We start from the raw sequence: 22,727 nt of genomic DNA, 5'->3' as shown, positions 1-22,727 counted from the left end.
TGCGAAAGTCTGTTTCAGAATAATCGAACTGACTACTATAAAATTTATTTACAAGGTTCGAAAGTAGTTTACATCATGGACTGACTTTTACCAGATAGCTAATGAAAACTAGAAAAAAAAAACATTTGTTTCATTCTGGTTTAGAACCCTAATCAGTTGAAAGCCTTAACCGTGTTAGAGAATAAAGCCAGGAACTTCATATTTTACAGAGACTACATTACCTTTTGAACAACAGAGTTGAGACTATTCAGTGCTTCATTATTCGAAACCTACACACTTCTTGTTATATCCGGACGAAGAATAGCTGAGTAGTAACCGCTACGATCTACTTGTGGACTATTATTATATATATTTTTATTATATAACTATTAAGTGACTATATTATATGTATGTTCACATTCCTTTTATTATAAGCTTCTATTTGACCTACTGACAATTGTCTTGCGATTCACTTTTATTAAGATATTCCCAATTTATTAGTAACAGTCTCTCACAACCACAGTCACTTTTCGGCCTGATCTTGTGTAGGTGTTATTTTCTATTTTATGGTGTGTGGAGGTCTGGTTTGTTTGTATATAAACCCAGTATGTCTGAAATATATTATTCGTGTCGCGGATGCTAATATTGAGGTTCTTGACTGATCCGGCTGGGTTAGGAGAGAGGCTTCTATCTCGATGGACCGATAAAAGCTCAGGATTGACTATGGATAGCTCTTACTTGTTTATGCATCATTGACCTGGTCAGTAAGTTGATGTTCTCATTGGCGATCGTATCACATGATATATTAATCAGGTCATACAGACATAACAGTTCTCAGTACTGTTTAATAGAGAAAAATAAACCAATCAGGTTAACAAGTAATAGATACATTCTAAAGCAGATAGTTTGTGATTAGCACGTTTCGTCCTATTCGAAACTTATCGGCCAGAACTACCCATATCTTAATGTTAATTTCACGCTAGAACTCCACCCCAGTACCTTTACTCTCAAAGTGAAACGCATTATCCATTAAGTTACTAGTTCTAGATAGTCACTAATCTCTTTAACGCATATGATTATTAGAAAAGGTTTGAATTATTCCTTTAATTACATCTAGGACAGAATTCTGATCAGTCTTTTTTAGTATACATGCATCTTGAATTCCGATGCTAAACACAATCAATTTATTCTCAAAAAAATCAGTGACAAAATGACTATCTCGTGACAACCCACACAGGACGTACATATACCAGCAAGGACTAATGAAAATAAAGTTTCTGATTACATTAGTTAGATCATTCAAATCATGACCAACGTTAAATATGGTTAATAACTGTCGTTTATCATTCATTGACATTCATTGTCTTCATGATTATAATAATCCCTTTAACTCAGATCACTTGATGTTCGTTAATTCAGTTATTTAAAAAAAATGATTATCTTTGTTGTATAATTTAATTTTTCTTTTCATATAAAAAATATTTAGCATAAAATCACAGAACATGCATTTTGTTTTGTTTTACCGGATAATAAAACGTGTAAAATTTTGTGGAAAAGTGCCGTAGAACATCATGCCTTCTTTCGTCTTACTGATCGTGTCCCGGCGGAACCGAAACAGAAACAATTATTTCGATTAAGATCACGTTTTCATCCATCATTTCATACGGAATATCAATTGCATAATTTAAATATGTTTGGAAGTAGTAGTTTTCGTAAACGTAAAAAGGCCAATACCACTGTTGTCAGTAGTGCTACATCGTCACCAAACACACCAAAACCATCTTCTCCAGTACCAGGTAAATCAAGTGGACAACAGATTTGTGGTAGTAGTGGTACTTCGTCAAGTTTTCGTCGTGTACCAAGTAAACGTTTTACTTCAAGACCAAGTTTTGCTAAACGTGAGGTCATTGAAGATAAAAGTGATAAACGTGAAAGACTGCTCCAATCTAAAGAACAAACAAGAAAAGACTTTTTCAGCGAAATGAATAAAACAAATAATAGTCATGATTTGTCTCATTCAAATAAATCTACTCATCATAATATGACAACGCAGGCTTCGAATGTAGTTGTACATCGTGAACGTGAAAATCCACTGACATCTAAATTACCGCCTGCAAAACCTTCAACAATGCCTAAACCAAATACAATTCCGAATTCTGGTCAATATGGATCGTTGAATGCACCGAGTAAACCGCCAAGAAAGCTTGAAATGAAAAATGATATTTCCTATAAAAATAATAATACAACAAACAGTAGTAAATTTGGGATTTCAACTGGATCGAAACAATGGTAAGTTCTATGTTCAGTTGTTTGGATTTTTAATAACATCATATAATTAATTATTCATCAGTCGTTACCTGAATAGATCAGTGGTGATATCACCAACTGTGAAGCTGAGTAACGTGGATCTGAATCCATTATGGGCTATTAATTCTACGAAAATTGTAGAAACATCTCTCTCTGAAGATTGTTAACTAGCATTGAACCTAATTCCAGGGTTTCCTATCGACTAACTTGAACTACCCAACACATATATACACTCACTTATTCCCAAGCTGATCTCAACCTAGAAGGGACTTTATAATCTCAAGGCTACCAGAATACCTCTGATCAATAACTTGAAATCCTATAATAGATTATTCCAGCTAATTTAAATACAATTCATGGATTATTGTTATAGTAATCATTCGTACACATAACTGGTTATCCTATAAATATGTATACACGCTATAAATAACTTAAGCTAATTAACGTAGTGTATTCGATTTTGAAATTGTACAAGTTAATAAGTTAAGAGTAAACTTATGAAGAATTTAATTAAATATTCACAGATACCTATTGTGTACAATAGGATAAAACACTTTCTATCTTATATGGGATTTTGACAACCTGAAAAACCTAGGTTTGATCCTTAGTAAAGTCATGGATGTGTACTGCTCAGGAGTCTGAAACAATTCTACAGTGCTTTATATTTTTCAGAAGTTATGCAGCCAAAAATTCATCCATGATGTAAACCATGAAAAATAGATTTCTTGTATACTGAAATTTAGTATTCTGTTTAAACGATCCATTAAATAGTTGACAATGAACATTTACATTGTTCGTGTATTTTCAGTATATATAATTAAACCTTTGATAAAACAAAGTAATACATATATAAGTCAATAGATTTGTTATTTCTTAGCATCAGTGGTGAAAACTTCATATGTACAATGATCTTCAAAAAAGCCTAGTAGGTAATTTAAAAATGCAATAATGGGATTACGAAAGAATATACTAAAATTACGTTGCTGATTAAACTCTGTTTCCAAAATGGGGCAGCACTTCAAATGGGTTTGAAAATCATAGGTCACTAATTAGCTGGTGAGAGTATGGATTATTTAACAAAAAAAATCATTGTTCCAATGTAAAAATTTAGAAATTGGTCCTGAGTTTCTGTGTCAAGCTAATAGAATCAATTGGTTAAGTTTTTCGATTGCCGTACATTCGATAGGGAGGCTAGTTGATTGTTTTTTTACATATCCTTTATAGAGATTTGAATAGTTACTAGAGTGATTCAATGTAACTTTCTAATTGTTCGCACGTATATTGGATAATATGTCAACAAAATACGGTCAATTTTAAGCTAAAGACAACCTTGGTGGAAGTAAACAAGAACTATTGACCATACCTAAATATATCAGATCATGATTATGTAAGAGGAAGGTTTATTATCTACTTGCATTGCTGATGGTAACACGATATACTTTCGGATTAACATAGAATGGTTTCTTGTTCAGCATCTGTCATTAAATGATTAGTGGTTTTGTTTAGAACAGTTAAATAACTGTCCCAAGATTTATTGTCACACTATTTTTCAAGTATATTCATGGCAAGTAGTAGTTATGCTAAGTGTTGTAAAGTGATCAATGGTTTTGTTTTTAGGAAAAAAACATCTTTTCCAGTATAAAAGGTATAGTTAATTGTAAAAATTAACAAGCGTCAAATTACTTTTTAAGTAACTGAGGCTTTCCTAATCAGAATGGAGGTCCGTGGAGATTGTAGTAATTTTAATAGTTGAATTAATGAGTCTATGTAAGCTAGACCACGTTTTCCATGGTGGTCTAGCTTTAATCGACTCATGAATTCAACTACTAAAGCTTTTCTAGATGATTAGTATTATTGACTTCTTTTGATCTGTAGTGTTTGGCAACTACTTCTGTAACTCCATTCATGTTATCTCATTCACATTTCTAATAAAGTCGAATTGTTGTTAGCAGAGGAATTCATAACTTGCGTTTCATCCTAATTTAGGACTTATCAGATAGATGAGCCTACATCACAGTGTTAATTTTAACACTAATTAGAAACTCAGTATCTACCGTTTCAGACCTAAATGCATTATCCGCTAAGCTATCGAGTCCGACTAATCACTAGCTTTCTCAGCAAATGTGAAATTGTATATATTTAAGAGTCCGAGTTTACCCACCGTTTATATATTTGGAACTGAAACTGAGTGGGAAACCTGTCCGAATTCGTTCAAGACTAATATTTAGTCACAATTTATTTTCGTAAAGTTGAAATATGCGTTCGGCTACGATCATTAATATCAGTGAAGAAAAAAACTAAATCCTTACAATATAACATGAATATGTTGGGTGGTTGAGGTAGTCTACAATAAACCAATCACGGCCTGAAAAGCTTATAGTTAATGTTTCAGGCTAAAAATATCGGTAATAATGGATCGAATCAGTCAAGGAGCACCAGTTTCTTGATGATTCAAGGTACACCTTGCAGAAGAATGCCCTATAGTACGAAACATATTTACTACCTCCTACCACCTAACATCTCAACAAGGTGCGTGCGATGTCGAGTCATCTATGGTAGTGGTGACATTATGACATGGCAAATGGAATTCGACTAGAGTTATAAAGAAATAGAAAATCATGACATTTATCACTACCTAGTGCTTTATCAGCTGTATATAGCAAAAATATCTCTTTCCTTATACATCAGATTTTCGTAGCCAATCTTGTACACCTAATTTAATTCATTCAATCAACTGTAGATCAAAAATATGATGCGTTTACATCTCATTTTTCGCCCATTTATCATCCATTTATTTGTGTTCTCATTTTTATATATCTTTCTTTTTTATTTCTAGTTTTGAATATACCGTATGAGTTTATCTACCTGACCTATTTCAGAAGACGTGTTCATATAATCCACCAACTCAGCCAATTTACTTCGTACACGTATAGAGTCATTATGCAACACAAATTATCGATTTGACTTGAGATATAAAAATATATATACATATAGATATTATTACTATTAAATGTAATTTTTAAATTTTTTGGAAGATAGTAAGAACCTTGAACATTGAACATCGAATCCCTCGTTTAACATTGGTCACTATATGTTATTATGATAATTCGAATGTGAGTTTCAATTTTGTAAACTCATTAATAGATACTAGCAGTAATAAACATCTTATAATTCTGGTATAAGCTGTAAAATTCCAATCCATTGTGCTATATATATATATTCATCTATTGTATCATTTCATAAATGATTTTCACTTATCTATGCACATATACACAGGCAAACAGCACGCATTTTCATTGTTTCACTTATTCCGCTATCATTTTTCGTTCGACTCAATGAGTCAATATTATTTAAATCGATGATTTGTGAGATTTTGTTTTACATTGCTCTTAGTATTTCTTTGATATAAAATTAAAATAAGGTGGCAGGATTTTCAAAAGATGAGATGTACTTTTTGGTAAAACAAAAATAAAACCCAACAGTAATATGAACAATTGAATAGTGAACAAGTTTCTTAGTGTTTTGTTTTTTTCCCAATTCGTCCAAGTAAATCTATACTGTAACTGTTTTTGATTATTGAGCAAATGTGTTCGTTTATATATCTCTCTCAAACTTTAGTTTATATGACACTGCTAGAGTTGTCTCATTAAAAAAATAGAATGATAATTGCGGAGCATTGCAAATATATTCAAGTCAGTAATGTAAACCAGTGGAAGGTAGCTCAGTGGTTTGAAAGTTAAGCGATTGCTATAAGACCTGAAAGTCTTGAGTTCAACTTCGTGGTAAGATAGAAGGTGTTCATTGTTGAGAAGTCACACATTAGGTCGCAACAGCTATTCAGTGTTTCTTCATTGTTGATATGTATTCAGCAAAGTTGAGTACTCGTTCTTAGATTAGTAATTGATGAGCATTTTGAATATTTCTGAAGTTGGCATGATGTAACAAACGAGCGAATTTTAATTTGAAAGTATCTTATCAAAAAACATTTGGATTTTCTCTTAAGTCGATCGCTACGTAACTTACAGTGAATATCCGTTTATTTGCCTGTCTTTTATCCATACTAATTATGTAACTCGACTGATTGAAACAGTAGGAATTAGAGTAAGATTTGAAGTTAAAACCTACTGACTAGAGGTTAGGCATTTTAAAAATATGAAGCTACATATTCTTGATACCAATAAAAAAAAGCTGTTTAGATTTTTAAAAGTACACGCAGCGTAGAATTTTTCTTTGAATAATAGTATGTGATGTGGAATCTGCTGAATTTAGAATTTTACATCACGGACTGTCTTCACTTATGGCAACAGATATTGACCACTCATTATCGTGAATTGAGTGAAGTTAGGAATGTAAACTATCAAAACTGTTCAGTAACCAATGCCATGATTTTCTATTCCTTATTACTGATCGACTAAGTTACGACGTGGTCACCAATTTGAGCGAATCGATGTCGTTTGTACTGTGTTGAGATTTTAGAAGGTTGGAGGTAGTGAGAAGGAAACCTTTGGAATGGGTTTTATGCTATTTGAGACTCGTCAGCAAGATGATGCTTTCAATGGAATTCAATCCCTTGTAACCCAGCTTCACAGTCTGAAATGTTACCACTCAGCTATTCTGGAAGCAGTTGACCTCCTGTAAGACTGAGATATTTATAACTGATATACTCAAAGCGGTGACCAACTATAAGTTTATTTAGTCTCTAAAGACCAGTTCATTTGGAAGTGTAGGTACGCAGTGTTCACGAGTATCACGTAGTATGAGATTTGCTTCGAGGGTTTCCTATCGATTATCTCCAATGACTTAGCATGTAGATAATTGTATAGCAATTCAGTGAACTGAAGGTTAAATACCTCAAAGGCTTGTGATCTTCGGTTCAATTTATAGAGCGGTTATGGATGGTCATCGCTGATAAGTCTAACACGAGGACGAAATAACTGCTCGCTTTTTCTTGCTTTTTAATGTTCATCTGGTACAAATCCCTCCCCGGTGTAAAATGCCATATTTGCTATGTATTAACAGCTAAATAGGTAGGGATATGTTGAGTAAACTATCTTACGTAGGATTAATTTTGTCTACAGAAACCTTATTTGAATACTTCTCAACAGTACTGAGTTTAATCATTATCATTACCAAGCTATACTGAAAAAAAGCAAGTACAATCTGGCTCTTAATACTTATTTCCATTTTTAAAACCTACTTATTGCTGTTACTAATGCAGAAGAAAATAATGTAACATACTCTTAACATTTATGAGATATGCAATGAATCAATAAATTAAAGACAAAAGTGACTGTTTTGAGCGATGGAAGAGAGCATTAAATATTCAGCTCCCCTCAGCATCCCTACTATTTTACCTAATATAGAAGTAGGTTGAAAATAAGCTAGGAGGTGACTAAAATATAAAAAAACATCAGACTATGTAGCCATTAGAAAAATTAAATCATAATAAAGATAATTAATTTTTTTTGATGATATCCAATGAGTACCTACGAAGAAGCGGCGATTTAAGATTATAGAAACTGTGGTCAGTATAATTGGTTTCCACTGTGACCAAAATGAAGACATCTTGAAGACTAGTATTTATAACTTTCTCAAAGCAACGTTCTTTGCAGCCGTTAGTATTCTCAGACCAACTAGTGTTCAGATGCAATCCAAAAGATTCATTATTTCATCTGATCATTTCCATTTCCAATTGTTCATCCACTTGCTCCTGTGGTGCAACATCATTCTAGGTATTAACTTAGTAAAAATGTATAGATTTTTGACTGTATAGCTTCGAAATTGAGTTCTCCCGAGAAGTGAACTCTTCGTTGGATCTATTCAAGATATTCATGAACCGTCTTATCTACCGTAATATGTGACACATTTCCTTGTTCAGATTTAGGTGTTCAATATTTTAAACGTTACTAATGCTTCTTAACCTTGATGTCATCAATTGAAAACCAGAGTTGGCTTAAAATATTGTCATTCTACAGCTCATGTTGAGACTAGATCATGCGTTTGATTGATAAGAATTTAAAATTAATTTTGGGTGAAAGTTAAGTTATGCTTTTTAGATTAATTGTAATATTTCAGCCTCAAAGATAACAAAGTATACGCCTATAAGATAATTTGCAATAACCAACTAGTTAGATGTGCATATGTCAGCAAAGTAGGGAGTTAGTTTGTCAAGGTTACGTATTCTTCATACTTCAGACAAACAACTAGGATAACTTATGAAAGAACCAGGCACGTAAGTTAGATCCTTTGCTGTACAAAATATAATAGATCAAAAATATTCAACTTTAAATGTAATTTATAACATTTAATAAATAGGTCTATGAGGTGTATGCCTAAAACTATTTTATTCCACAAGAACATTAGCTATGGACAAATTTAAATTTGAGTTATATATACAAATACAATTGATTAGATTCTTCTCTTGGCCATATCGCTAGCTTTTTCATACTTTGCTCATCACTTTTAACAAAAATATTGTCAGAAGAGGGTTTTGTGAAGATTTTAGTAATTTTATATAGTTGAGATCATCAGTCAATTGAAGCTAGACCACCATCGAAAACCTGGAAGCACTGGACGACCGCTTCGTCCTACTGTGGAACTCCTCGGCAATTCGCACCCACGATCCCGCCTCTCGAGATACAAACCCAGTCTCGCGCCAGAGCACCTCACTGAGAGACCACTGAGCCGGCATCCAACGGTGTTAATGTCTAACTTCAACCAATACACGAAATTGAGCAACCATTCACCAATGCCTTCAGTGAGTTGATATCTCCCAACAGACCTGGCGCGAGACCGGTAGGTCCTGGGTTCGAATCTCGCGAGGCGGGATCGTGGATGCGCACTGCTGAAGAGTCCCACAATAGGGCGAAACGGCCGTACAATGCTTCCAAGTTTTCCATGGTGGTCTAGCTTCAATGGACTCATGATCTCAACTATATAAAAATATTTCCATTTAAATCTTCCTTCCTACTATGAAGATAGTTTCTATCAAGAATTATTGATAATCAATTATATAACACCTATTTTTTTTTAAAAAAACTTAACTATATGAACGAATTTCAGGTGACAACTCACTAGATTCCAACTAGTATAAATCTCATTATAAAGGTTTATTATTTAATGCATGAAACTGAATGACTTTACAGCATTGAATACTAAATTGTTAGAAAGGATTCCTTTAGTAAACTAAATTGTTTTATGGCTTAATGTATATAATTTATTTATTTAAACACATAAATATTGGTACAAGGAAGCACCAGATGCATATGCGCCGCACAAATTTCATTTGATTTATATGAGGGCTGTGATACTGCCCAGGTGTCCAAACTGAAACAGGCTGTTTTCTTAAGGGGCCACACCCGGAGCATTTGTCCTAAAGGTTTGATCCACGAGGCAGTGAAGCAGCGTGTGTAGATGCAGTCCAATGGTAGTCAATCAACAACGATTGATTCATACGCCATTTGTTCCCTCAAGATACTGGAGCCCATGTGCACCATTAGTTTGCAATCAGGGTTTTCGAACTCCCCTAGGTAGACTTGCCGTGTCCACCAACCAGGTTAAAGCGCCAGACATTCGCTTTTCGGTCTCTCAATTTCGTAAACAACACCGGTGTCATGAGAAGGCATTGAGTAGGACTTCATTGGCAGAGGCTATATATGCGTGTCCATGTGAGAGCATTTCGAGATGGAGAGCGTACTCTCCTCACTCTCGGCCTTGCCAGGGCATTTAGGGGCCGGTCAACAACAACGTCAAACCTGAAACATATGTGCATTTGTTAAAGTTGTCACATAATACAAGCACAGCGAGATGAAAGTATCAAGACAAATTCCAGATTAGCAAAAGTAATAACGATATTATTGATAGTAGAAAAGATCAATAATAAAGAATATGAGATAATTTTGAAATTCAATATCTAATGGAATACAACGACAATAACAACGACCTCTTAATTTCGTAAACAACACCGGTGCCACGAGAAGGCAGTGAGTAGGACCTGTTTCGAATTTACATCAGCTACTAATCTAACAGGGGTAATGATGATTATTAACATTGTCAGGATATTCAAGTAGTCAATTTCCTATCATTAATTTATATCTAACAGACGAATGGAATTCGCCCTGAATACATTCACTAGTTGTTATTTGTAGTAATTGTTCCGCATCTCTTTAAAACCATTATATTTGAACTAGAATCAAGGATCTTATTGTATTGAAGACATGGTATTGTTAAAATATATATCAGATTTCGTCTTCGTCCACTATAAAGTGAGATTCTTCATTTCTTTTATTTCACTACCTTCTTAAGTGACCATTTCCTTTGAAGATCTGTTGTATTCTGAATGATGAACTAGGAAAAAACGGTATACTTATATCGATAAATCACAAATTTATGACAAGCCATCGATTCCTCTGACTCAAAACGACCTATAAATAACAACTTCCCCGTGATCATCGTAACCAATGGTTGGAGACCCTGGGTGACATGGCTCAAAATCGATCACAATGGCGTAGGTGTATACACTCTTTATCTTCCCTTAAACCTTGAGATTAAAGTTGCTTCATAACTTTCTTCCTTCCTATACTATATCCCTATACAGAACCTTTCTCTTTTTTACTACCACCACTAAATTAACTACTATGAATTCGGTGTTCATCTTGTTGTGCTAACGAGGTATGGCAACTTGGACCGATGCATAAATGTGCCTGGTCCTACATTGGAGTTGACTGAATGACTTCCCCGTATTTCATTCAAATTCATAGATTAATCTATGAATTCGATTCAAATTATCTCAGTTACAAAACACATTAAAAATGAAATTGAATAGCAAAAGATTTTTTGTCATTTCTTCATGGGAATAAATAGACAGGTATACAAAATTAAAGCAAAATAAATGAGATATAATCATAAAATGTTTATTTTTTCATTTTAAACAGATAGAGAAAACACAGGTTTCCTGGGATTTGACTTTCCGATACGCCTCTATTATTATTGAAATATTTCTGTTTAAGTTTTGCCATTCTATCGCAATGTTTATGGGTAACTTGAATGAATTAGAGGTGCAGGTTATTTCTACTGATTTTTCTAGATATAATTGTCACCATAGAGAGTTTGCGAGATTTTTCAGATGTTTTTGAGATGAATAAATGATCTAAGATAGATAACCATTGAAAACCAGGGAGTACTGGATGGTTATTTCGTCTTCAGAAGTGAATATTCCTAGCCTCACCTAAGATTAAACTCAGGACCTTCAGTTCGCACGGTAAATATCTTAGGTTTAGATAATTCAGTCGACATCCATTGTTCTGACTTTCTAACATCATCACTTCGGGGTACTGTCAAACCATCCGCCATTGTTTCCAGTGGGTAATTCCTTCACACCCGACATTATCGAACTTTTTGGAATCAGTGAGTTATTATTTGAAATGTTCTAATTTCAGATACTAAGTCTCATATTTGAACAAAGTTATACCTACTTCGGTTTTGAAGACCCGATAGTATTATTAATCCTTACATTTATCATGTGGCTTACTAGCAAGTACCTGGCGAGTTAGTTAATTTATTTTCTATCAACTGATCTCTAATAGTCACTATTTTCCACTAAAACTATTGGGAATTCCACTCAAATGTAGCCACTAGTGAGCACATGAACCCATAATTGACTTGAGTTACCTTCCTCTTTATCATTTTTATCCCAATGTTGAAGATTCATTTGCACCAAACAACATCATGGTTGTTCATCTTTTATCATTTATCATGTAATTTCAAATAGAAATTTTTCAGCTACATCAAAATAAAATACACTTTTTAGAATAATTAACATTATTTTGATGGTTGTGAAATTTTTATTGGTGAAAATTTAACAAGAAGTTGATTTGATGTGCATGTCTTAGAACTGTATTTTATACTTCAGATAATACGGGATGATGAATAAACAGGTATTCTACTGTAAAATTTCACCTACACATATTAGTGAATAATTGCTTGTCAAAGTTTAACTACTTTTAAACTTCTAAGTAGTCAACTAAACACCTATAAAATAATAAGAGTCCTGTTTATTATTATTATTCACGCATCAGATGCATTGATTTTCTGCTCAAAATGAACTTGTTTTTCATCTCTAAGATTTGATCCTGCTGCACAGTCACTTTCCAAAGAAGTATTTTCAAGAATTTTGTGTGGTGCTTGTTCATCTGAAATATATGATAAACCTTGTTGTTTAGCTGATGCTAACATCCAAACATTGACATCACGCTCCAGTTTATGGGAATCATAGTAAGTTCGTACGCTTAAGCAGGTTTCTTGTCCAAATAGTGTGCTAATAAACGGAAAAAATCAGTCAATAAATGTTATTAATTGATTGAAAAACTTTATAAGTATGCTAATGTATGTTGTTGAACTTATGAGTATGTTATTATCATAAGCATAGGAGTGATAAACTCATAAGATACAGGCAGAATAAAGTTCTTTCCTCTATGGAGTGCTCTTCTTTAGAATCTTGTGGGAGGTACTAGTTGTATCTGGGGAAACTGTTCCTGACATCAACACATCTCAATAAATTACCTGCGCGTTTATGAAACGTTTACGATCTTTCGCTATATAACTTACAAAAAAGTACATTCAGAGACATTTTGGTGGATATCAATATTTATTGAAAAGAATGATCATTGTTCAGATGTCGATTGCTGAACTACTAAGATCTGAATGATGATCACTCAATATTTATCATCAGGATAGGTGAAAAAATAAGGAAAGGAAACGTGTTGAAATACTTTGTGCTGAGAATTCTATATTGTACCAAAAATATAATATTGAATAAAGTTATTAATAATAATAACAACCACACGAAAGCTTTTTCAATTATCTGCATGCGTTTGTTTGAGATTGTAACACCTGAAATATAATAATTTGAGGTAGATGATACAATATATTTCACGTTCTAGAGTGTGTCTTGAACTTTAAATACCTAACTAACGCCAATGAAAAATTCCAGGATTAAAGGATGAACTGTTTTGTCACCTAGTGTTCCTAATATTGTCGTGGAAATAAATTTAATCATCCCCGAGTAAAGAAATCAACCTAACGCTTTTAGGTCAGGTAGAAGTATAAGCTCATGTGTAAGAGAGAAAATACTGTATTGTTTTTGGAACGTGTACTGATTACTTTCAGGGCGATTGCGCTTTAAAACAATACTTGCTCTTAAACACTATAAGACCGCAAGAGCAAAATATTCAAGTAATCACAACTCAGTCAACGCATCACGAAAAGCAAACACCATCACCAGGAGAATGAAGCAATAAGAGTCGGACTATTCAAAGAACGTTTAGTACCATTCCAGTGTGTACTAGTTCATATAGATATACTAGATTTATTGAATAAGCATAAAAAACTGGCCGAAAATTAAAAACTAATCTTTACAAAAATCAGAAGTTTCGCTCACCGAGCTGTAAAATTTGGTTCCAAGGCTAATGCTTTATTACTTCGAACATGTTTAATGAGTAATTTTTGATCAGACTAAAATAAAACGAAAACCAAGAAGCAAAACACTGAGATTTTTTAAATAAAATTTTGAATAAGGCGTTGAAAGAAGTTGATCAAATAATTTACTACACTAGAAGATGACAGAGATCATATTCATGTTAATTCTGTTACAAACAATTAAGATTATTATTGGATAGCCATCAGTATCACGTTTCACGACTCGTCATACTTGAAAGCACCGGTCTGAATTTTGGTGGATTTAATTGTATAATTCATGGAAAACATATGTAACTGTAAACACAGACATATGGATTTCAAACAGCTTCTATGAACAATCTGATATTATTTTAAGTACGTAATTATGTTAAAGTACTATTATTATTATTATCGCCAATGAGATATTTATGGCTACAACTCATCGTAAGTATATGCTTCTCGCTAATCAATGACGCAATAACGTTATTTTACTGGAATTAGTAGGACGTTGTAAGTACATTTTTCATATTGGTGATTACCAAATAGAGTATTAAAATGATAATTTGAGCTTTTAAGTGGTCAGAAGTGCCGAACAGTTGACTATGAAGATGTAATTTTCAATAGTTAAAACTCGTTGGTAAGGTGTACATACAATGTTGAGGAAAATAATTCAGTGATTATAAAAAGGAGAGTAAGGCGGAGTAAACAAATAAAATGAGGCAATTGTTTAGATTTATTTGCAAATATGAAGGTCAAATTTAAAAACTAAGTAAAATTGACATTTAAAAATGGTTGATCATTCGCTCACTCTTGAAAAAGATTGATGTAACGAAGTGGGATAATCACCATGCTTGAATCTCAACACGCTATACGTAATGCATAGCTACTAAATTGCCGAGCAAAAAATTCAACGGTAAAATTAGAGCAGATGGGATATAGTTAGCAGCAGAATTCATGATAAACGTTTCTTTTGAAGTACGTGCCTGAAACCCGGAAATATCTGAACCGGGAGTCAAACCCAGTGACTTTAATATCAAAACTACAATGCACCACTGACTAAGCCACTGAGACTTTCACAAAAATATCGTTATTGTAAACTTCAAAAAAACGGAAACTAACAAAAGCTTAAAGAACAAATTATTTATAGCGAAACAGTGGCGTCGGCAAATAAATTTTTATGAGATACACATTTTCTCCAATATCCCTAAAAGTTTTTCTTTTGTATAATAAACTTATAATTCTTACCTTCACTGGCCTACCTTCAAACTCTCTACGTAAGTGTGGATCTTCATGTTCTAAACGCCACTGAGACAAAAATGATGGTCTCCCAACTTCGAAATATAAACTTTGTGCACCTGGTTGTAAATTTTGATCGCCTAGGTGCTGCAAATCACTAGCCAAATATAGGCATTGGTCTGCATTTAACTTTTTCTGTAGTGCAACATTACATTTTGTTGAGATTATATCTGGTTGTAATCCAAACACAAATGGTTCACCATAACGAATTACTCGACCATAATGACTCTCGTGTAAACTATGTGAAGTAAAAAGTAAATGATGTTTAAACAAATAAGACTTTGAAAAGTCTGAAATGTTGATGCTTTTTTTCTATTAAAGATGGCATTAAACTTTTGAAAGCGTATGTTAAGTTTACAGTGATTCATACTGTCAAACAACTGGACAAAACTCTCCGCTTTTAATCAATGTCGAGCCTATAGGATTAGGGAAAGAAATGTTGTAAAACTAAACTTCTTAAAATAAATGTGTCGCGTTCTTTTCTGAGTCGCAGTTGATGCTTTTGTGAAACCAATTCTCACGTCAGTTTACTAAGAAAAACATTTTATATCAGCCGATGCTATCTTACTGTTATTCATATATGCTTTTGTAGATGTGGACATAGGTTGAGGAACTCAATTAATAATAACATTCTCTTCACGAGTATTGATTAGTGTCGAATTATTAGGTAAAATTGTTTGTTTGATGTCGTCACCATTCACTCAAAACGAAATTTTACGGAAGGTCGTTGATTCAAACTAAGTTTATTAGTATTTTAAACTGGATATTTGCTTAAATAAACCTTTTTATTGTACCTGAAAAATATAGAACATTGATGAATTGTATTGTCATAATCTTTAGGAGGATAAGTGCAGAAGAAACGCCCCATACCAACCTAGACTACAACGCTGTTAAGGTAATATATTTAACAAGCAACTTTTGATGGCAGAAATTGTATGTAACAAACCATAAACCTTAAGAAAAAACGTGACCAAGACGAATTTCGTTGAGTAAGAAAGCCTCACTGACTACTTTTGTAACTCACGCCTGATAAAGTTAAAACCTGATAAGTCGTATGTTTCTGAAAAACTATGCCAGAAGCACCGACAAACCAGCAGATCCAAGAACCATACACTTTACTCAGAATAATACGGCGAATTTGTGGTCTTTTCGCCTTCAGCCCATTCCCACCGTTTTCTTGGCGTTCAGTATTTATTTGTAGATATGTTTCCCCGATAATGAATGTTAATAAGATCAAAGGATTTTTTCATCGTCTACTACAGTTTTGACGATTAAAATGGCCGTGTTTGCTCAGATCGGGTTTACGATGATAAAAATCAACCATTTACCAATAGTTGGCTTTTATTTGTTTGTAGTTTCGTGTATGATCTTCACCAAAGCACCAACAAATTTGATACAGAAACTTCAAGTGACTGACTGAACTAAATTGATTGGAAACAGAAAGAAATCTTAAGCCATTCTGTAAAATCGAGACGCGAATGCACAATATGCAAAACATTTGACCTGTCTTATGCTTTGCACTAAAAAGATGACTAGAAATCCTCCGTTGATAGTCAAGAATCTACATGCAGAAGTTTTATTCTCTCGAAATAATGAATTTTGACATGGAATACTTTACTTATTGGCTAACCAGTGTATCCGGAAAACATTTTTCGCAGACGGCTGTACATTCTTCGATGCGGTAACACCCAGTAAACCGTTTCTTCCCAAAGAATTAAAAATGTTGTCATCGGAATTAGAAAGTTCCAAAGTTAGGTTGCATGAGATATCGATCGAAAGACTAAGAGCATGAGGTGGGCGTGTGGTTGCAAGTCCACATTTTACGTAATATGGAGATGATCCTGGATTTATTATTTGAATATTGGACCCAAAACGCAAATATCCATCTGACGGCATCGCCGAGCATTGAATCTTAATTCAGTGGTATAGTCAGATGATAAAGCCTACCATAGTAGGAATACTTTCAGTGAGTAAACTGAGAAACTGTGTCGATGATACCTGATCCTCATTTTTACTGAAGCGCGCAGACTTTTCTTCCTAAGTATATTAAATTTATTAGAAAACCGTATACTTTTTCCAGTATTCTCTCCTCCCACCAGTTACCTAACAAAACACCTGAATTGTACGACCTCAAAGGTAACATTTTAAAAAAGCAACCTCAACGTTACTATAGTGAAGATGATGTCCTATAGCCAATATCGTCTTCACGAGCTCGTATAAACCGATTGGTTTCTTTTAGATCGCTTCACATTGCATCCATACGCCCTCAAGTCTATGGTGATGTCTTCGGTAAAAATTAGAATCAGTCAAGCATACAAACAATTAGATAATAATAAGCGGTGGAAACTAAAAAAAGGGGGCATTAATATACTGATGGGTGTGATGGTTGTGAAAGTTGTGAGAAATGCATCAGATACAGTCAGTCTTAGGGAGAGTTGGAATTTCATGGGTGATTAATGGCCAATGAACTCTTCTCTTGAAACAGTTTACTAAGAAGTCTGTGGTCATTTTGATTGAGGTAACCCTCAATGGACAAAAGAATGAGCATGCTCAAGTCTTCGCTCTTGATGTGAAATTTTCCAAGGATTGCTTCATTGAGCTTCGTATTATCATCCTAGTAGAATAATTATTTTTGTATGTATATGCATACCAACCATATTGTATACCATTATCATTTCACTTCGTGTTCTCAAGTAGCCCTTGAAGACTAATGCTGTGTCAGAGTCTTTCTTCGAAAGATTGTTGTACCACCCTAATTTATTGCCTGTATTTGTATTTATTACGAGAGAATATTATCCCTATTAGCATATATCTATCTTTTTTGTCTATTGATGTGTAACCCTGAACATGCTTTGTGTGTGCATACTAGTAGGTACGTAATTGTATGCTTACTTATATCCTTTTTCTTAGTCCTGGAGACAGAGTCACCAAACACTCACTGGGTTGACAATTTTCGCTATTCCAGTCCTCATACATTTCTTTTCGTCTGCAGTAACTAGTTTCTGAAACATATGTCTCTCAGATACACTTGTGTTTAAATTCTTATATATGTATTGTAATTAATGGGGTACGTTGACAAATTATATACAAAGTAAGCAGGATACATATTCTATAATCACTAGTATCATATAATCATGATGAAGTCAGACAGCAAAGCAATAATACCCTACAGAGAAATTTCGGATAGGCATTTATTTTGACCACTGACTTGATCGAGAAATATTTTCTGTCGCCTGGAACTTGAGAGTTGCCTTGGTTTCTCAATGAGGAATAGTTTCTGTTTCTTAAACAATAAGTGAGACTTCCCAATTTCGCTCGAAACATGCTTCTTGAGCATTGGTTCAGAGTGAATTTTTCCTTTTCATACAGGTCTTACTGTTGAAGGATGTTTAAAAGAATAGCTACTTGAAAAATATTCCTCAATATCTTATACAAGTTTTTTAATTTCAACTCACTCCACTCTCATATCCATGTACAGTCTTGAAGAAGCTATCTATTGAGTGTAGTTTCTCCTGGTTTGGCGAAGTAAGTACTATTGTCAACTCTCTGCAGCATCCCGTTTGTTGACATAGTAATTAGGACTGTACGATGATCACAGAACACTATTGGTGCTTGAAAGCGGACATTTTCGGGTAGGAGATGACCATCTGATGGTAAGTAGCCTAATCTTGAGTACAATTTGTCCTCTCATCTTGTGCTTTCGATCTCATACTAAGTAGGTCTTCATTTTTAGATTACTGAGATGAGCTGCTTGTGAAAACATTTTCAGAGTTTCGCATTCTCGCTAACGATATACAAGAATGGAGTGGTAAATTATGTCCGGTATCCATTTATTTGATTGTGAAACGAATTCTTCATGTAAATATTCAAAGTCCGTTTATGTTCATATTTATTATTATCATGATGGCTAATCTCTTCGCATACCCTCTAAGTCTTCAAACTGAATGTTTTAATCGATTTCTAGACGCCTTTAACAACTGCAGGCTAAATCTACACGGCAACTTGAAGAACACGCACTTAAAAGCTTTACTCCATGGTTAGTTTATGTACATAAAAGCGAGAATATTTATAGTTTTGCAAATGGCTTGGAACTTTTTGAAGTTTCTGGGACCATGCTAAATATAGAGGCAACAAAGGTGACCAGCCCGTTCATAAGAGGTAATACGCATTTCTTCACTTTCTAGGTGTTTCTGAGAAACTTCTTGTCAACGTCGATTGAATAAGATGTTCTCTGGAATTTTCTAGGTCCCCACGGACTTTTTCGAGCAGTACGATTGTTTTCCGCAACAATACTCGAAATATCTTACTCTAACTCTTCCATAATTACTAATTAAGAAATACGAAATTTTGAATTAAACTAACGTAAATAGATCATTCTAAGCTCCCACTTCTTGAACTCTGACTATACCATCAAGTCTGTGTTGATCAATTTTAAATGTTATGTATGATAACTTCAATACCGTTTTATCTTATTCTCTTTCACAAACATGGTTGTCAAGGTACTTATATTTATATTCTTCTTGATATTACTGAGCCTGTTGAAATATTGTTGATACTATGTAAACATTATTGAAACTCTTCTATATAATTCCATTTGTGATAAAACCCAAAATGATTTCTTCACAGCACTTGTATATGAATAAGTTATCTGTGAATAATAAAAAAATAATGATAATCTTAATTCGTACTTTGGGAAACCGTAAAAGGAAATTCTACCATAACACAAGGCTCTCGTTTTTACAGTTCCATTTATTCCTATACAATACGGTATTATTTCTAAAATAACTATGTGGCGGTTGGTATTGTAGCTGTAAATAATTCCCCGAAATCAATAGCTTTCTAAGTGTTCGACATTGGATGCTGACCACGTTGTTTAAGTGGACTTGTTTAACTGAAGGCTTTCGGTCATGCATCCGTACCAGATCACGACTCGACTCGGCGTGGGACGCAGCTCCTACGTTTCAATAGCTAGCCAAGAACAAACGCCTCTCGATATATTGGTAACGTATCAAATATATCTTTCCTACCTCTTCTCGTCTGACTACTGATTTCCTTTGGTCGGGAAGGTTTCGAATATAGAAGGTGCTACTGGTTGCTAGTTGTAAAACTAGAATACCAGTCGTATCCTCAGTATATTAATGGTTAATACTTACTATTATAAAGTTTCTTCATCAACTACTGAAACTCAAAGCAACGAATTATTGTACGGTATATGACCTTATTTTCGGTAATATTAAATTACATTTGCTCACACTGACTGAAACTTGTCTTCAGCACATCAGGTGAACAGGAAGTTTACGTATAATAACAATAATAATAAGTATTGTTTCTTAAAAGACGCAATCCATCCTTATTCATGCTTCTTTACAATACAAACGTTCGTGGTGTGTTCTTGGTTAGTTGTAAAACCACATTATGCACTTGCATATAGCTGAATGGAAAACGCTTTTTTCGTACTAACATACATATTTCGTACACAATACGTAAGGTATGGAACACTGGATACATTATAGGCAAATGATCACTCCTACACGTGACTAAAATATCAGGAAAGCAACTAAATCTCCATCATATAAGCTCTTTACAGACACTATATGTGGCTTTATTTATAGCATGTAAAATCGACTCGGATCAATAATCTCAAAAAATTATTATTAGCCATTCTTAGGGATTAGCACTGATTCAAAGAAATGGAGACCATGTTAGAACTATCAAAACTAAGAGTATTACTAGAATCTCAATAAACGCCTGCTGTTTACTACAATTTTGCTCAAGTCTTTGACATTTTTCTAACTTTTCTAGTGCTTTATTCCCTTTGAATTGACAATACAAGGAAAAAACATGTTTTTGTATTTTACCGAGTCTAAACAGTGAGGTATCATAACTCAAAAAGACCTCTCAACTCTCAGGCAGAGTTCGAGTGGTTTGTCACGTCCTCTGCTTGATTACGATTAATATGGTATACAGCTCCCAAATTCGAACGCGTAGAACCCGCAGTCGCAAAAAACTGAAGACAGGAGGAGCGTTTATCGAGTCAGTTTACTAAATGTGCAGAAACATAGGTTTATTCTTAGTTTTCGGTATAGGCCATTAACATCATTATCCAGCCAATTCACAAAAAAGAGTTCATACAACTGTCCAATCATAGCATACCACGTTAATGTTCTGAAAGGTTCTATCGGATTCTGATTGGATGGAATCTGCTCAGCTCCTTTAGGGACTATGTAGGCTTTGTATTTCTTTTCAGGAGCAATTCAAACAGTTTTGAATGATTTTTTCTGGCAAGCGTGTTTTCAGCAAGGTTTTTCTACGAAATAGTTTTCCTGACCCCAATCCCCAATCCTCCTTTATCCCGGGTTGGGATCAGCAGTTAACCTAAAAGGACGCTAGGGAGAACTGACAATAAGTGACTAACGTGGTAACGATCATGATGATGAATTAGGAGACTAAATAAATGTTAGAATAATTTGGTACGTGTAGGCATTAATCAGTTTTAGACATATGATTTCAAATAAGCCAAATTTTCTTACATACTCCCTATAATGGCAGCTGATCATAGTACATTTTGCTTGGATTTAGTTTTGAGATGAAGTGAGGAGATTATTTTAAAAGTTGATTATAGCTGAACTATGATTTATGCAATACAATGAATTATGATTTTCGTGATATGATATGGGACGAACAGGGCTAAAAATGGTCCAAGGCATGAATTTACATTTAAATTTGGGATCACTAATTTTGCTTAGTGAGGAAGAGTGTTACATCCTCGATCTGTCTACCCAATAATACACAAGAGAGAACTTGTTTCGACCTAGGTTAAGGCCTGTACATGATAAGCTAACTAGTTCAACCTTTAGTGTAGAAATGCATGAGTCCGAATAGAAACCAAACGGTGTTGAATAGAAACTAAAACTATTCTATTACCTTATTGGTTGACAAGCGAGAGTGACGACGAGTCAACTAGAACACCATTAGATTTATTCCCTATTGAGAATAACGTAAAGGATATGTGAATAAATAGATGACTACACGACGACAACTCACAAACAGTCAAAAAAACGCAATTATATTCAAACTAAACATTAGGGTTGAATAACGGAGTACAAAAGGTTTTCAATAATGGTCTAGCTTAGATCGACTAATGAATTCAACTATTAAAATTACTATAGTCTTCACAAATCCCCATTTTGATTAGTTACAATAAGTTTAGAATAGAAAAGGGTAGAGATTGACTAAATAGAAGCACATAATGAATATTTATTTATACAAAATCTTCGTTTTTAATTAAAACAAAAAAGAATTTAATGAGAATTTGCACCAATTACACAAATAAAATCTTTAATACAAAACTGTTGAATACAAAGATTTATATCATTAATGGTGCAGTTCAGTCAGTCACAACGTAGAACTTCGTACGTACATACATCAGTTCGAGTTGCCATACCACATCAGCATAGAGATGCAGTTGTCGATTCAATTCCCATAGTGGTAGAAGTAGTAAGAGTATAAGCATTAATGTGAAAGATTAGGGTTTGAAGATGTTATTGAAGCAGTATAATCCAGTGAAATAAATTTGGAAAGAGGAAAAAATAGAGACATGAGGAATTCAGAAGATTAGAATTTGGTAGAACACAAAGAGTGGATGCACCTTCGCCATTACAAACGATTTTGAGCCATGTCATACAAGGTCA

General features: G+C 33.9%; 3 protein-coding genes across 3 annotated transcripts in view; 1 reads left to right on the top strand and 2 right to left on the bottom strand.

The window, feature by feature from the left end:
• Positions 1-5,790, top strand: part of Smp_029800 (putative 4.1 G protein) — a gene marked incomplete at its 5' end in the record, with an annotated part of 25,578 nt that extends 19,788 nt beyond the window's left edge. Inside the window, 2 exons of the mRNA XM_018799518.1 lie at positions 1,466-2,268; positions 5,123-5,790. Of these exons, the coding sequence (XP_018651299.1) occupies positions 1,466-2,268; positions 5,123-5,141 (822 nt within the window). The 3' untranslated portion in view covers positions 5,142-5,790. The remainder of the gene's footprint in view (positions 1-1,465; positions 2,269-5,122) is intronic.
• A 6,278-nt stretch (positions 5,791-12,068) lies between these two features.
• Smp_029790 (hypothetical protein) lies at positions 12,069-14,589 on the bottom strand (the record flags this gene model as incomplete). The annotated part of the gene is made up of 3 exons (XM_018799517.1): positions 12,069-12,601; positions 13,724-13,797; positions 14,587-14,589. The coding sequence occupies 3 exons, from the start codon at positions 14,587-14,589 to the stop codon at positions 12,352-12,354; spliced, it is 327 nt and encodes a 108-aa protein (XP_018651298.1). The 3' UTR covers positions 12,069-12,351.
• A 288-nt stretch (positions 14,590-14,877) lies between these two features.
• On the bottom strand, positions 14,878-17,190 carry Smp_029780 (hypothetical protein; the record flags this gene model as incomplete). Its single annotated transcript, XM_018799516.1, has 4 exons — positions 17,108-17,190; positions 16,984-17,073; positions 16,667-16,947; positions 14,878-15,274 (listed from the first exon to the last, which is right to left on the bottom strand). The coding sequence occupies exons 1-4, from the start codon at positions 17,177-17,179 to the stop codon at positions 14,878-14,880; spliced, it is 840 nt and encodes a 279-aa protein (XP_018651297.1). The 5' UTR covers positions 17,180-17,190.
• Between the last annotated feature and the right edge of the window lie 5,537 nt (positions 17,191-22,727).

This window comes from Schistosoma mansoni, chromosome 3 (assembly GCF_000237925.1).
Source record: "Schistosoma mansoni strain Puerto Rico chromosome 3, complete genome".
Classification (NCBI taxonomy): domain Eukaryota; kingdom Metazoa; phylum Platyhelminthes; class Trematoda; order Strigeidida; family Schistosomatidae; genus Schistosoma; species Schistosoma mansoni.
This window is presented reverse-complemented; position numbering and strand designations above follow the sequence as displayed.